Source organism: Oryx dammah, unplaced genomic scaffold (genome assembly GCF_014754425.2).
Source record: "Oryx dammah isolate SB20612 unplaced genomic scaffold, SCBI_Odam_1.1 HiC_scaffold_3, whole genome shotgun sequence".
In the NCBI taxonomy this organism is placed as follows: Eukaryota; Metazoa; Chordata; class Mammalia; order Artiodactyla; family Bovidae; genus Oryx; species Oryx dammah.
The window spans coordinates 58,295,974-58,312,149 of NW_024070187.1; the positions used below are offsets into that span (position 1 = coordinate 58,295,974).

At 38.7% G+C, this 16,176-nt stretch overlaps 1 protein-coding gene across 4 annotated transcripts in view; it reads left to right on the forward strand.

The window, feature by feature from the left end:
• Positions 1–25: 25 nt before the first annotated feature.
• Positions 26–16,176, forward strand: part of UBE2K (ubiquitin conjugating enzyme E2 K) — a 74,585-nt gene continuing 58,434 nt past the window's right edge. The window contains exons 1-2 of one of the 4 annotated variants that reach the window (XM_040238046.1): positions 335–407; positions 1,390–1,464. Coding sequence is in view for 2 of the 4 variants with exons in the window: in XM_040238044.1 (XP_040093978.1) it covers positions 345–407 (63 nt within the window). In the remaining 2 variants the exon portion in view is untranslated. Of the gene's footprint in view, positions 408–1,389; positions 1,465–16,176 lie in introns of all 4 variants that reach the window. The other 3 variants (XM_040238044.1, XM_040238045.1, XM_040238047.1) reach the window with 3 other exon arrangements.

A 16,176-nucleotide genomic window follows, 5' to 3' on the forward strand; every position in this document is an offset into this window, starting at 1 on the left:
AGACGCCGACAGGGCGGAGCCACGCGGCCGCAGCTCAGGCAGAGACGCGCCGCACAGCGCGGCGCAGGTTCGCGGCTAAGGCGTATGGGGCTACAGCGGGAGCGGCTGCGCCGCCCGGCCGGGTCAGCGTCGTGCGCATGCGCGGACCCGGCGCCATTTTGGTGGCCGGGCGCGGAGGTGATTCCACACTGAAGATAGTGCGGCGGTCGGGGTGGCAGTGGCAGCGTTCGTGTGCTCGGGTGTGACTCGCCGGGGGAGGAGGCGGTGGAGGAAGAGGTGGCGGCGGTGGCGGTGGTCGTAGCGGTGGCGGAGGAGGCGGGTACGAATCAGCTGCGGGCGGAGACATGGCCAACATCGCGGTGCAGCGAATCAAGCGGGAGTTCAAGGAGGTGCTGAAGAGCGAGGAGGTCAGAAATGAGCTCCCGGACGTCCCCCCACATCAGCCCAGGGCGGGAGGGCCCTTCCGGCGGCAATCCCAATATCCCCGGTAACCCCCGGTTGGCCTTCTTTGCGGCCGCCCTTCTGCCTGTGGGGAAGCAGCAGTCTCCCCCTCCTTCCGCCGCCTTCCCCTCCCCTCCCCGGGCCCTGGGATGGACGGTCTCGCGGGCGGGGGTTCTGGGGAGGAATAAGGTTTAAGGGGCAGATGGAGAAAGGGCGCTTATCGTCGGGTGTGAGCTCTAGAGAGCGCCCCACGGCAGTGGCAACAGCTGGAAGTGTGGCTGTAGGGTGGGGAGGTAGCAGGCCGAGCCTGAGAAAACCCGGGAAGTGGGTTGGGGGAAGGGGGAAGGAGGTAACTGGATCCGGAGAGCCGCGTCGCTCAAAGGCCCACACTTTTCAGGGTATTCTGGGTTAGAGCTGGTCTGGCTGCCACCCTCCTTTCCTTACGGAAGGAGTGATTGATGAGAGAAGGACCTTCGGAGTTGACTCCCTCTCGGTTGGGTGTTGGGAGAAATGAGAAGACATAATGGGGTACTAGCTTGAGTGGGCGATAAGGGAATTTTCACCTGAGATAGAAAATTAATTCCGTATTAGACTATTATCTCATTTCCACTTACTCTGACATTCTAGGCCTCTTTTTCGATTGACATCTGAAGCTTTTTGACTAGGTAAAGGCACGTTCGGTATATTAAAGACATTTAAATATTTTTAGCTAAGATCAGGAAAAAATAGTGGAGTGTATGAGTAGCTTATTTCAAAATACTGTTTACAAGTTATAGATGAGAGAGTCTGTCCTAAGACAGTGCCTCTGTGACACGGTTGTGTTGTGCCATTTGTGCCATGCAACTTCATTATGATGTCCCCATAGTTAGTTCTTACTTTTGAAAAAGTGTCCTACTTAAAAACATGAGATTTCAGATGAATACATTGTTATGTTTCTTTATTAAGTAGGTTTATTCCAACATATATCTGAAATGATGAAAAATTTTTGTCTCAAGCTACTCTTCAGTCCTGTAGAAATTTTAGGTACGCTGATATTGGCCACATTTGTTAATATATTTTAAATGTTTTGGTAATTTGACTCAAAATTATGAAAGTATAGTACACTTTTTCACAACCATAATCAACAGGAATGCTAGTTTGTTTTTCCTCCTTGGACTCAACAAAGATTAAAAATACTGAATGGTTATTTTCAAGATGTCAAATATCATCGAATATATTATCGCTACTTGTGCTTTTCTCTTATTTGTGAAATTCAGCATTCTAAGTATGTGATGAGTTATTGACAAGTCTGATAGCAAGCACTTGAACTTTATTTGTGCCACTGAATCTGAGGTGATTTTGTGTCTTTACAGTTAGACGTGGAGAAGATTCTTTAAAATTATTTAAAAATGCCAAATCCTAGCAGATTTATTGAATATAATAGTATATAAGTAATGATTGGTTTTACAGAGCATGTGTATGAACTCTGACCTCTGTATTTGTTCAAGTGCCAAAACTCTGAATGGAAGGATGACTTTGTGTTTTTGTGGTACAGTGCAGAAAAAGAATCATAAATACCTGCACTGTGATATACAGTGAGACAGTGATTCTAAATTTTTCTTTAGCAAGAAAATATTTTCCAGGATGCTTGACATATATCTTCCTAATGAAAGTTTGCAGCTAGTATTATTGCCAGTAGCCTAGAACATTTCTTCTATAGTACGGTTGTACAAGCCTGAAACTTAGTATAAGACTTTAATGCTTTATTTTCTATTACTTAAAAGTAGTCACTGCTCTTGTAATTCGTATAGTCTCTGCATTATGTGAAGTGACTTTTCACCATGATATTCTTACTACTTGAAGTTTAAAAGAAATGTTGTATTGCTCTAGTAATGCATATTGTTAAAATAATACAGCTTTTTATATATAAGCAATAATGAAACCTTGTTTCAAGTAAGTGACGTAGTGTTTCAGAGGAAGAAAACAAAATCCAAACAGGAAAATTATTTTTTTAAGAACAGTGTCTTTATAAATCTGGAATGAAACTTCTTCCAGAAAGAACATTTAGGAAATGTAATTCAACTAATTACAGATAATTTAATATTGGAATTTATAACCAATAAATAGCTTTTTTTTCACCAATATATTTTATTTCATTGATACTTAACAAGTCCAATTCTATAGGTGGATTATGTTGATTATTTTCAGTACATTGAAGTACAGTCCACATGTTTCCTTTTTATGTATGTAAATGCAGTATTTGAGTGGCTGGTATAATAAGTATTTCTTCATGTCATCTATGTAAATCTTCATTTTACCAAAGTTTATTTCCTGTTTTTGTGTTTACTAAGAATCTTGATTGATTTTAAGGATTTCCCCTCCTACTTTTAAGTGTCTGTGTAAAGATAGCTTACATCTGGCGGTAAGAAGTTGTAAATGGCCACTGTTGGAGTGTGTTGTTAATTAAAATACAGCCTCAAGATAAATTAAATGTGAAAAGTACAGGATAGAATCAGTGAGAGGAGGCCACCATTAGTGTCAGAAGTAGGGGAGTATGTGTATTTGTATAGGTGAAAGGATTAATGAGAAATTGGTAACATTGTTTCTCTGTAGGAGAATTGGTGTCTGGGGCAACAGGCATCAAAAGAATCCTTTTGAATTTTGAGTCATGCTAATATGTTACTTACTAAAAATAAATAAACCATGTAGGCCTTTTTTCCACGAGACTGTGTTTGAAAATCTGTCACTTGTCTGAGATATTAATTTATTTAAATCTGTAGAAGTAATATTTCAAACTTGCAAGGAATAGAAAATTGATTTACAGTACTCTTAATAGGTGTTTTTTTAGTTGAATTACATAAGTGAATTGTAGCTTATGAGGACAGAGTAAAGCTATAATCTGTACTCATAGGTTATATTATTATTTATTATAAATTGTTATTGGTATTAACAACCACCCTTTGTAAAGGAACTAGCAGCTCCATTTGTTTATATACATTACTGCTAATTCTCAAGAACAGGTCTTTGAATTAGATTTTTTATTTCTTAGATGAGAAAATTGAGATTCAGAGAAGTTAAATTATTTGTCTGCAAACATACACCTCTGGGATTTAGATCTAAGTTTGCTTGTGTTTATATTATACCGTGCTGTCCTGACTTGTCAAGTGTAGGCATGCTTTTAATTATTTAAAAATAATTGAACCTGATTTGTATTACTGATTAAAAGATTTAAATGAAGTCTAATTTAATTGTTTAAACATTAAGCTTTACCTGTAATTAAAGGTTTGCTTGCATTTCAATATGCAAAATATTTTAAACTTTGAAGTTCACTGAAGTAAAATGCCCGTAAATCAGTCCACATATGCTTGCTTGTTCTTGTCCTGTATGGTACCTGTAGTTTTTTTCATATTGTAACTGCACTTTGCTAACATTTTCTGGGATTTTCATAGGGAATATTTAAATATGTGGCGTTAACAAATTGGTTTCATGAAAACTACTATTGTATAAATTTCCCTTAAGTATTTAAATGGATTTTTGTACCTGTTGTCGTTTTAAATTTTATATATTTGACTATTCTGTAAGGGAAGTCTTTTAATTTCTGTTGACCATGGTTTCTCAACCTTGGCACTGTTGACATGTGGGGCAGGTAATGACTTCTTTGTTGTGGGTGGTTCTCCTGTGCATTGTAGGATGTTTAGCACAATCGCTGACTAAGAGCTCTAGATGCCAATAGCAGAGGCAATCTTCCTCCCACCTCCCTACCATTTCCCTGCCATTGTGTCAACTAAAAATGTCTCCATACTTTGTCAAATGTTGAGAAGCACTGCTGTAGACAGAACTCTTTAGAAGAACATTTAAGACAGTTAACTATATAGAGTTTGTAGTATAATTTATCTAAAAGATGAATGGACAGTAACGGTACAAAAAAAAGTAATATAGCATGACTACTGCCCACTCCAGTACTCTTGGCTTGAAAATCCCATGGACAGAGAAGCCTGATAGACTACAGTCCATGGGATCGCAGAGAGTCGGAAACGACTGAGCGACTTCACTTTCACTTTCACTACTAGCTTTGAGTGTTCTGTTTTTAAGACTTTGCCCCTGATTTATCAATTATCTTTTTCTTTTAAACTTTTTCCTTTCTAGTTTAAAGACAAAGGTGAAATTTCCTGCTATAAACTAATGTAACTAGAATTTGAACAATTTTTTACGAATAGAAAAGCGATTTTTTACAGCTATGTAAGTTTTTAGTTCAGTGTAGCTTAGCCTTATGAGGTTCTGGGTTTGTTATTGACTGAGGTAAAAAAATTAAAAGCCTGTCCAAGTAATGCTCTTGGAGTGCATTTCTTTTTTTAATTTTTTAAAGGCTTTGATCTATCCATCAATCATCTGGGATTCCTTTGCAGATCATCCCTTTGTAAAGAATATGTTTTCTTATTTCTCAGTAAGTACGTTATCAGCATTTATTGAGGTTATTTGCAAACAACCCTGAAAGACTTACTTGGTTGGAGACAGATACAAATGATAGATGGAGAGAATCAGTGCTGTGGGAATTCTGAGGGTGTGTGTATGTAGGAAGAGAGGTTGTTGAGCTCGGTTCCAAAGGAAAGTTAAGACTGAATTTCAGGAGACAGTCTTAAAAGAATTACAGGAATACTGTGTAATTTATAAGTAAATGATCTCTTCTGTAGACTCCTGAATTGGAATTAGGGAGCAGGAGTTGTGGACAAAATTAAGCTAGAAGCATTTATATATTAATAACAAAGGTTGTACAGCTCTATTATACACAAACATGGTTATGGAGTTAGAACACATAAATTATCTTTGGAAGAAAACCACCTTTTTCAGATCAAAATAATAAATGGTAATATACAAAGCACATATGATAAAAGTGTGACCAACACCCAAAAGAAACAATGTTAATTATACCAGCATCATCAGAATCCCCACACCCACCCCTTTTCAGTCAGTTCCTGATTTTTAATAACACAGGTTAGCTTTGGATATGTTTGAGTAAAAGGATAGACATAAGAGCACATACTATATGATTTAATTTTAAAGATTTTTTCAAAGGCTGCCTTTCAAAGTCTTTGTTCGGAAAATACTAATACATTAACAGTGTCTAGAGAATGTGTTAAAATGCATTGAATGTTTTAGTTGAAAGAGACCTTAGATCTAGATGAAAAACCTCATCTGTAAGTTCAGGAAACTGAAGCCTAGATAGATTGATTGTTGCTCAGTGACACCTAGATCTGGTTAATGGTGAACTTCACCTGGGTTGTGTTTTTTTTTATAAGATTTTTGTTTTTTTTGGTTGTGAGTCTTTGTTACTCAGTGTGGGCTTTCTCTAGTTGCAGCGAGTTGGGGCTGCTCTCCCTTGTGGGGCCCAGGCTTCTCATTGCAGTGGCCTGTCTTGTTGAGGAGCACAGACTCCACGCACACAGGCTTCAGTAGTTACGGCACATGGGCACATTGCCCTGCAGCAGGTGGGATCTTCCCCAACTAGAGATCGAACCTGTGTACCCTGCATTGGCAGGCAGATACTTAGCCACTGTGCCACCAGGGAAGCCCCCTCGTCCAGGTTTTTTGCATACCAGTTTACTCCAGCTATTATATATGGTTGCTTTATGAGATGATATTTTTCATAAACAATACTATAAAAGTTGAATGCTGATATAACTGTATCATTACAACAATAGATGACATGTCATTCAATATTGAGAATTGCATTAATCTTTAAATATATTCTGCTTTTCTATCTTGGTGTGAGAACTTAAGTTTGCCAGGAGGCAGAGATACTTAGTTTCCCAAGCATAATGTAGCAAGTTTAGCTTAGTGATTAAGAGTGTGGGCTTTGGAATTTCAGTCCTGGCTTTTCAGCTTAATACCTACAGCACTGACCATTTCAGTTTTCTTCTCTCAAAATAGGAGATCAAGAGAGTCTTTTCAGTGCTTAGAGCAGTGCTAGGAATATTCAGTAAGTGGATACTTGTGAAGATGTCTGAATTAATTATATTTTCATATTCTGCTTATTGTTGTCCTTGGATCATAAAAATTTCCTTCAATGGTTCAGTGATAGCTCTATGTGAATGTGGCTCCAGAAAAGGCTGAAGGTGATGAGGGACTTTAGTGTTGATACTTCTGATAATGTTTCTTTGTGTGTAAATAACCTATGGGGACTGGTGGCTGAGGGGAATGCAAAAGTATTTTTGGACTTAGTTCTGAAAATGTTGGTTAGTCTTTCTTAAGGAGACAGTGGGATTATTTTGGATTTCTGCACATGACTCTGGTCTCCTTTAACTGGACCATGGAATCCAGATTGTAATCCTGTGGTGTGTAATTTTGAATTCCTTTGTAAAATCCCTATTTTAAAATTGGGTCTTGGAAGCTAGAAAGTGGTAGTCGCATACATCTGACATCAATGGTATGTTCTGCTATGTAATTCTGAAAAGGTAAGGCAAGTTCATTGAGTTCAAAACCCTTGCCATTTCCCTCCATTTAGTTCTTTTCTTTTACTGCAAATTTAAAATAATAACTACCTATAGTTGAATGCCTGCTATTGGGTATTTTATATCTGTGACAGCCTTATGAGATGGGTTGCTTCTATTACAGATTAGAAAGTTGTAGCTCTGAAGAAATTAACTTTCCACAGTGTCAAGTAGCTTGGTGCTGGTGGTGGTGGTTCAGTTGCTAAGAGGTGTCCAATTCTTTCTGACCCCGTGGACTGCAGCGCTCCAGGCTTTTTTGTCTAAGCAGAGGTTTAAAACCAGGTCTCTGACTCCATTTAACTTATTATGGTGGAAAGAATAATCATATGCTGCTTGCTTCCAATCCATTATTTTGAAGATGCTTTTAAAAATTACATTTTAGACTTAGAAGTTTAGAAATAATATATGAACCTTTATATCCATGGTCCAGATTTAATAGATCTTAATTCTCATACTAGCTTTAGCCCCTCCTCAACCCCCCAAGAAATAAAACCTACAGAGGAAGCTCACTTTCTAACTTTTTCTCTATTCTGTACTCTCCTTCTTGGAAGTAACTGTTATGCTAAAGTTGAGTATATCCCTCCCATACATATTTTTTACTACTGATAAACATAGTATTTTTGAGTGTAAGGTCACTTTTTAGTGTTTTAAAATTCTTTAGAAAAATTTCATTAGTTCAGTCGCTCAGTCGTGTCCGACTCTTTGTGACCCCATGAATCGCAGCACGCCAGGCCTCTCTGTCCCATCACCAACTCCCGGAGTTCACTCAGACTCACATCCATCGAGTCAGTGATGCCATCCAGCCCCCATCCTCTGTCGTCCTCTTCTCCTCCTGCCCCCAACCCCTCCCAGCATCAGAGTCTTGTCCAGTGAGTCAACTCTTCGCATGAGGTGGCCAAAGTACTGGAGTTTCAGCTTTAGCATCATTCCCTCCAAAGAAATCCCAGAGCTGATCTTCAGAATGGACTGGTTGGATCTCCTTGCAGTCCAAGGGACTCTCAAGAGTCTTCTCCAACACCACAGTTCAAAAGCATCAGTTCTTCGGCACTCAGCTTTCTTCACAGTCCAACTCTCACATCCATACATGACCACAGGAAAAACCATAGCCCCCCAACCCCTCCCAGCATCAGAGTCTTTTCCAGTGAGTCAACTCTTCGCATAAGGTGGCCAAAGTACTGGAGTTTCAGCTTTAGCATCATTCCCTCCAAAGAAATCCCAGAGCTGATCTTCAGAATGGACTGGTTGGATCTCCTTGCAGTCCAAGGGACCCTCAAGAGTCTTCTCCAACACCACAGTTCAAAAGCATCAGTTCTTCGGCACTCAGCTTTCTTCACAGTCCAACTCTCACATCCATACATGACCACAGGAAAAACCATAGCTCCCCAACCCCTCCCAGCATCAGAGTCTTTTCCAATGAGTCAACTCTTCGCATGAGGTGGCCAAAGTACTGGAGTTTCAGCTTTAGCATCATTCCCTCCAAAGAAATCCCAGAGCTGATCTTCAGAATGGACTGGTTGGATCTCCTTGCAGTCCAAGGGACCCTCAAGAGTCTTCTCCAACACCACAGTTCAAAAGCATCAGTTCTTCGGCACTCAGCTTTCTTCACAGTCCAACTCTCACATCCATACATGACCACAGGAAAAACCATAGCCTTGACTAGATGGATCTTTGTTCGCAAAGTAATGTTTCTGCTTTTGAATATGCTCTCTAGGTTGGTCATAACTTTTCTTCCAAGGAGGAAGCGTCTTTTAATTTCATGGCTGCAGTCACCATCTGCAGTGATTTTGGAGCCCAAAAAAATAAAGTCTGACACTGTTTCCACTGTTCCCCCATCTGTTTCCCATGAAGTGATGGGACCAAATGCCATGATCTTCGTTTTCTGAATGTTGAGCTTTAAGCCAACCTTTTCACTCTCCTCTTTCGCTTTCATCAAGAGGCTTTTTAGTTCCTCTTCACTTTCTGCCATAAGGGTGGTGTCATCTGCATATCTGAGTTTATTGCTATTTCTCCTGGCAATCTTGATTCCAGCTTGTGTTTCTTCCAGCCCAGCGTTTCTCATGATGTACCCTGCATATAAGTTAAATAAGCAGGGTGACAATATACAGCCTTGACATACTCCTTTTCCTATTTGGAACCAGTGTGTTGTTCCATGTCCAGTTCTAACTCTTGCTTCCTGACCTGCATATAGGTTTCTCAAGAGGCAGGTCAGGTGGTCTGGTATGCCCATCTCTTCAGAATTTTCCACAGTTTATTGTGATCCACACAGTCAAAGGCTTTGGTAGATGATTATAATATTCTGCATCTCCTGCAACTTTTCTTCTCAGCCTTATTTTTTAAGGTTTATCTGTGACAGTGCATAAATTGCTCTAGTTCTTCAATTTTAAAATGCAGTTGACCGATATGAGTTTGAACTGCATGAATCTACTTATATGTGGATTTTTTTCAATAGTAAATACTGTAGTCCACAATGATTCGCTGTTGGTTGAATGTGGAGATGTGGAGAAACTGTATATGGAGGGCCAACTATAAGTTATACTTTGATTTTTGTCTGAACAGAGATTTGGCATCCCTATCCCCCTTGTTGTTTAAAGGTCAACTGTATAGATTCATTCTCCTGTTGATGGCATATAGTTATAAAAAAGACACATTGAACATTATTATAAATGTTTGCTTGGGTATTTTTTAGGAAGTAGATTTGCAGGATCTGAGTGTATTTGCATCTTCTGCATGATTGGATATTGCATTATTGTTCTCCCAATGACTGTATCAGTTTATACTCCCTCTAGAAATGTGTAGGAATTCTAGTGGCCTGACATCTGCAAAATTTAGATTTTTGTTACTCTGATGGATATGAAATGGTAGCTTATTTTAATTTTCATTTCCTTTGTCAGTAGAGATATTAAGCATATTTCTGTGTCTATTGGCTGTGAGGCTTTCTTTTGTAAATTTAGTGTTTTCATTACTTACCCATTTTTAAGAATTTCTGTGGTTTGTATTTTTCTTACTGATTTGTAAGAATTATCTATAATTTTGTCTAATTCTATTATGTGGCTTAATTTCTAACTTTTGTCTTACTTTTTTTAATGCTCTTTTTAAAAACTGTGGTAAACACTCATATAAAACTTTGCACCTTGTGTATTTTTAAGTGGACAATTTCAGTGGTGTTAAGTACATTCACATTGTTGCACAATCAATACCACCATCTGTCTCCAAGACTCTGCATTTTGTAAAATTGAAACTGTGCCCATTAAACACTTAACTCCTTATTTCCCCCATGCCCAGCTCCTGTAGTCAGCGCTCTACTTTTTGTCTCTGTGAATTTGACTACTGTATTATGCATTATTTGTTTTACTGGCTTATTTCACTTAACGTTATCACATCTTTGATCTTACTGAGTTTACCTTTAAAGTAGTCACATTTGTCTGTTTTTTCCTATGTGGTGTGCTTTTTTTTTTTTTTTTTTGGATTGGCTAAAAAGTTCTTTTGGGTTTTCCCATAGCATCTTTTGGAATAATTCAAAGGAACATTTTGGCCAACCCAATATTTTGTTTAAGGAATATTTTCCTTCTTTGGTTATCATAAAGATACTCTCATGTATTTGGTTCTTAAAAGTTAATTCATTCTTTTTTGTCTTTGGTTGTGCTGGGTCTTCCTTCGTGGGCGCGGGCTTTCTCTAGTTGTGATGAACAGGGGCTTCTCTTGCTTATGGTGCTCAGGGTTCTCGTGGTGGTGGCTTTTCGTTGCAGAGCACAGGTTCTAGGGCGTGTGGGTTTTAGTAGTTGCTGCGTGCAGGTTCATTAGTTGTGGCTTGTGGGCCCTAGAGTCTGTGCATTGTGCACAGGCTTTAGTTGCCTGCGGCATGTGAAATCTTTCGGACCAGGGATTGAACCCGAGTCTCTGCCTTGGCAGGTGGATTCTTATGCTCTGTACCATTAGCGAAGTCCTAATTCTTTAACTTCTGTACTCCGGCTTCTTCAGTTTCTTGTCATATTGAAATTACTTTTTCAGGCATTACTAACATCTTCTAAGTTGTTAAATGCAGATACCTTTCTTCAGCATTTCCAGTTCTGTCTTATAGCTTTCCTCTTTCAGTTGCTCTGATACTAAATTTTGGTTTTTCTTTAACTTCTGTTAATACCCTTTATAAGTCTGATTTCATCTCTCATCCTCCGTATATCTCCTGAATCTTTGTTTCCTCTTTCGTGTTCTTTTTGTCAATTGTCTTAGATCAGGCTTTCTTAGATAAACTCTTTATATTAAAATAGTTTGCTAATTTACATTTAGTTCTCTGTCTTTAGTCTGTCCCAACTTTTAATTCAACTCCCCTGGTGCCGTGCTACTGGGTTATTTATTTACTTTTTAAAAATATTTTTTAGTCCTCGCCTTAAGGCACGTGGAATCTTAGTTCCCTACCACAAATCAAACCTGTGCCCCTTTGCATTGGAAACATGGAGGATAAACCTCTGGACCACTGGGGAAGTCCCTGGATTTAATTTTTAAAACATGGTCTTGTTATTTTCTTATAGATTGTCTACCCCTTATTGCGTGAAGTCACAACCTTTTCTTTTCTAGCCTACCTTTCCTGACCTGCTTCCTGTCAAGTCTCAACTCAGCTTCATGCCTAAACATACCTCAGACCCTCACTCTCCCTCCAACCTTTAGCTAACTAAATTAATTGCTTGCTATTGAGTTGTCTGCATGGAATAAGCCTGTATCTTCTTTCTTTTGAAAAACTCATTCTAAAATGCCATTCCTAATAAGCTTTTCTTGAACGCAGATTACCTCTTTTTCCTAGTATCACTTTGTCAGGATCTTTTCAGAGCAGTTACTGTATTGTTAATGATTGTATATATGTCTTTCCGCTCCTGCTAGATCATTGAGCTCTTTGAGGGGTCTTATATTTTTCTCATCAGCAACCAGCATGGTGCCTGAATTGTAGTAAGCTTAGTAACATTTAAAGTATGCTCCAAATCTTCAAAAGATGTCTAATCTTTTAGAGCTGTTGCTTAAAGTGCTCTTTACCTAGGTTTAGAATGGATCTGTTTACTCTGTTCATTATTTTTAGCCTTTGTGTGATTATGAATTTTTCTAGTAATTACAAATGCAGGGCTAGCTAGCACGTGTAGTCTTTTTTCTCAAGTGACTGTGGGATGCTTTACTTTCAGGTTTCGTTGTTTTATGTCAACCATCCTGTTTGGGATTAGTGTGCTTAATTGTGGATTGTCTGAGACTGTTGATTTTCAAAAGTGATATAAAATATTTTGTGCTTCATTTTTCTTAAATTTTTCTGTAGTTCAGTTCAGTTGTTCAGTCATGTCCGACTCTTTGTGACCCCATGAATTGCAGCACGCCAGGCCTCCCTATCCATCGCCAACTCCCGGAGTTCTCTCAGACTCATGTCCATCGAGTCGGTGATGCCATCCAGCCATCTCATCCTCTGTCGTCCCCTTCTCCTCCTGCCCCCAATCCCTCCCAGCATCAGGGTCTTTTCCAATGAGTCAGCTCTTCTCATGAGGTGGCCAAAGTATTGGAGCTTCAGCTTTAGCATCAGTCCTTCCAATGAACACCCAGGACTGGTCTCCTTTAGGATGGACTGGTTGGATCTCCTTGCAATCCAAGGGACTCTCAAGAGTCTTCTCCAACACCACAGTTCAAAAGCATCAATTCTTTGGCGCTCAGCTTTCTTCACAGTCCAACTCTCACGTCCATACATGATCACTGGAAAAACCATAGCCTTGACTAGATGGACCTTTGTTGGCAAAGTAATGTCTTTGCTTTTGAATATGCTATCTAAGTTGGTCATAACTTTTCTTCCAAGGAGGAAGCGTCTTTTAATTTCATGGCTGCAGTCACCATCTGCAGTGATTTTCGAGTAGTTCCTTTATTTTTAAAATGTGTGTGTGTATAGTATACTACAGTTTATGCATTGGATATTTGGTTTATTTCCAGTTTCTTGCTGATGCATGTGTGCAAGAGTTTAGGGTATATGGGTATTTGGATGAAATTTTAAGTGGGTATGTCAGACTTTTTAAAAAATATCTCTTGGCTTGGTCATATTTTGATTATATCCTTAGGTGTTTACTTAGGTGCTTTGTCTCCATCTGCCCGATGAAACTGAGTGTGAGTCATTGAGGACAGAGACCTATCTTCCTGATTTTTCTGTTCTCCATTGCTTAACACATTGCCTGGTAAGCAAGAGGCATTTGTATTCGTGAATGAATTCAAGGATTTCTTAAGGTTCAGAAGCTAATCCCCAGTAATCTTTCATCCTACTTCTGGTACTAGGAAGAGTTGAATATGCTGATAAAGATGGCCTCCACTGAAGTTGAGTTTCTTTTGATAATGTAGTTAGGTTCTGAGTTGGAGTGATTACCAGGTCTAAGTCCAAAACTTGGAAACAAGATGGAGGGAAGGGAATCTTTTCTGCTTTTTTTTTTGTAGTTCTCCTTTGATGATCTCAGGGAGCATCTATTTAGTATTATATATGACATTGTCTGTACTTACTGTTTAAGCTTTTTTTGGTGCACTTCACAGCACACAGAACTTCCCTGACCAGGGATCAAACCTGTGTCCCCTGCAGTGGAAGCAGAGCATCTTAACCATTGGACCACTGGGGAAGTCTGATGGTTTAAACTCTTTAGTAATTCTACATTTTCTTCATTTATTCAACAAATATTTATTAAAAGTCACTTATGTTTGTTAATAAGATAGACATGGTCCATGCCCTTGTGGAGTACATTATGGTCCAGTAAGACAGTAAAACATTGAACAGGTAGTTGTGTGTGCTTGCTGAGTTTAAGGAGAGCTGTGAGGATGAGGTAACCTAAACTCAGGGGAAGAGTTCCTTGGAGATAACCCTTAAACTAATACTTGGGAAGATAAATTAAAATTAACTTAGTCATACATTAGGATGATCAACTCTTACATGCACATAGAAAGCTAATAGTCATTATATAGTGAAGAATGTAAACGATATAATTGCTTTTCTCTTTTAAATAAATAGTCAAATTCTTGTGAATGTAAAAGTAACAAACATTAAACTTTGATAAATATGGGAAACCATATTCAAGTAAAAATTATCTGTAATTTCACTCCTAGAGATAATTCTTTATTTTAAAGCAGTTTGTTTTGCTTATGAAATATTTCATATATATAGAAATACATCTTAATTTTGATATTCCTTTCATTTTATCTATGTATGTACATATGTATGTGTATTTTTAATTTGGTGTTGGGGGAAGCTTTGAATACAGTTCCCATGGGACTTTAAACCCAATCTGTAATTTTAAAAATCATTTGAAGCTGTTTTTCCCTATGAGACTGCAAGCTTCTCACAGGTAGGCATCATGTCTCATCCATCTTTGTATTATCAGTACCAAGAGCTCTTTAGAAGATACTTGAGGGCTCCCTCTATGCTAGGCACCATGATATGTGTTGGGGATATAACAATGAATGGGGCAAGTGAAGACAGACAAGTAAGTAATAAATGCAGTGCAGAGTAGTATAGTAATATTGTACAGCTATAATAATATTGATGAAAATAAAATTGATAAAATAATATTGATGAAATTAATTAGTTGGTTTTGATTGGGTGTTCAGAAAAGGCCTCTCCTAGAATTATAAACTTAAATTGAGATCTGAATGATAAAAGCATGTCTCTAGGGGAAGAACAGTCCAAATCAGAGGAAACTGTTAAAGTCTTTAAAGTTGGGAATGAATTTGCAATGTCTCAGCAGCCAAAAAGGTTGAGACTGGAGTATTGTGGGTAAGGGTGGAGAATGGTGTAGGATGAATTTGGAGATGTACACAGGACGCAGCAGCAGCAGCAGCAGCAGGAGCCAGATCACATACAACTTTATAAGCCCAGAGTAAGGAGTTTGGATTTTAAGTGACTCTGAAAGCCATTTGAGGATTTAAAGCAACAGACAGAATTTGTGTCTTTTTAAAAGATCATTTTGGCTGCTGTGGAGAATGAATTGACACTGAAGATGTGAGGAAAGGTTTAGTATTTAAAGGTTGAGTTTTGCTGGATATAACAAAAAGAAACAGTAGTAGTGATTTAAATAAATAGGAGGGGGAAGGCACACTGGAGGCTGAGGAAGATGAGAACTTTGTATTATTTTTGTTAGGTTTCAAGGCTAGAAAGTAACAAGCAGTTATGATGTGAATCTGGAGGTTAGAGCTGAAGAGAGATCAGGGCATCATAGGTATAGAGATGGTATAGTTTAAAACTTAGGCTGGATGACTTAACTCTAGTAGGAGAATTTGATTAGAAAGGGAGGGGTCTAGGACAAAGTCTGGACTTTGTCTTGGGTCCCTGGCATATGTTGAATTGATGAGAACCTACAAAGGAGAGTGTGATGTCATTGAGGCTAAGAGACGACGGAATTCCAAGAAGAGAGTGATCAACTTTGTAATGCTGCTGAATAGGGGAAATGACCATTGAGTTCGCAGTGTGATTGTTGGTGACCTTGAGTGGAGTATTTTCATTGGAACGGTGTGTGTGTCTTATCGCAGTGGATTGTGAGAGGAATGAGATGAGGAACTAATTGGCAACTATGGATGGTCAGCTTTTTGAAGGAGTTTTGCTTTGATAGGAAAGGAGGGAAGATAGGGAGCTGGAGAAGACCATGACTTCAGAGATCTTTAAAACAATTTTCTATTAGCTTATCAGAGTATGTTTGTATATTAATGAATGGGAAAAATTGATTATGCTAGAGTGAGGAGGAGTAATTGAAGGTGCAAAGTCCTGGAGAAGAACAGGGTGCGATGTTCCAAATATAAGTGGGAGGATTAATCTTTAATATGAGCAGAGATACTTAGGGCAATGTTAAGTTTCCACTTGGGATTTGTGGTTTTCACTTGAACAGGAGACTTACTAATGGTGATTGTCGCTTGCCCCTCCCCCAACAAAGGTGCTAGGGGTAGATGCAAGGAGGTTTTTTTATTTGTTTGTTTTTTAGTTAATTGGGAGAATGAGTTTAATTAGCATTGGGGCTTTCCCATATGAGTACACTAAAGGAAGGAAAGTATCGTTTGTCAAGAGTATTTGCAAAGGATTGATTATAATGAATGTCCAAGAAATCAAAACTGGTTAAGGAGGGAAGTGAGGACAGTAAAGATGATTGATAATGAGGGAGAGTGGTTTTGTTTTGATGAAGTGAGCTAATAGCTGGGTTTGGAGTATCAAAGTGAATTTATTTAATCCACAGAAGTTGGGAATCTGAGGAACTTGGAGAAGGTGCAGGTTTAGGTGATGGCAAATGCA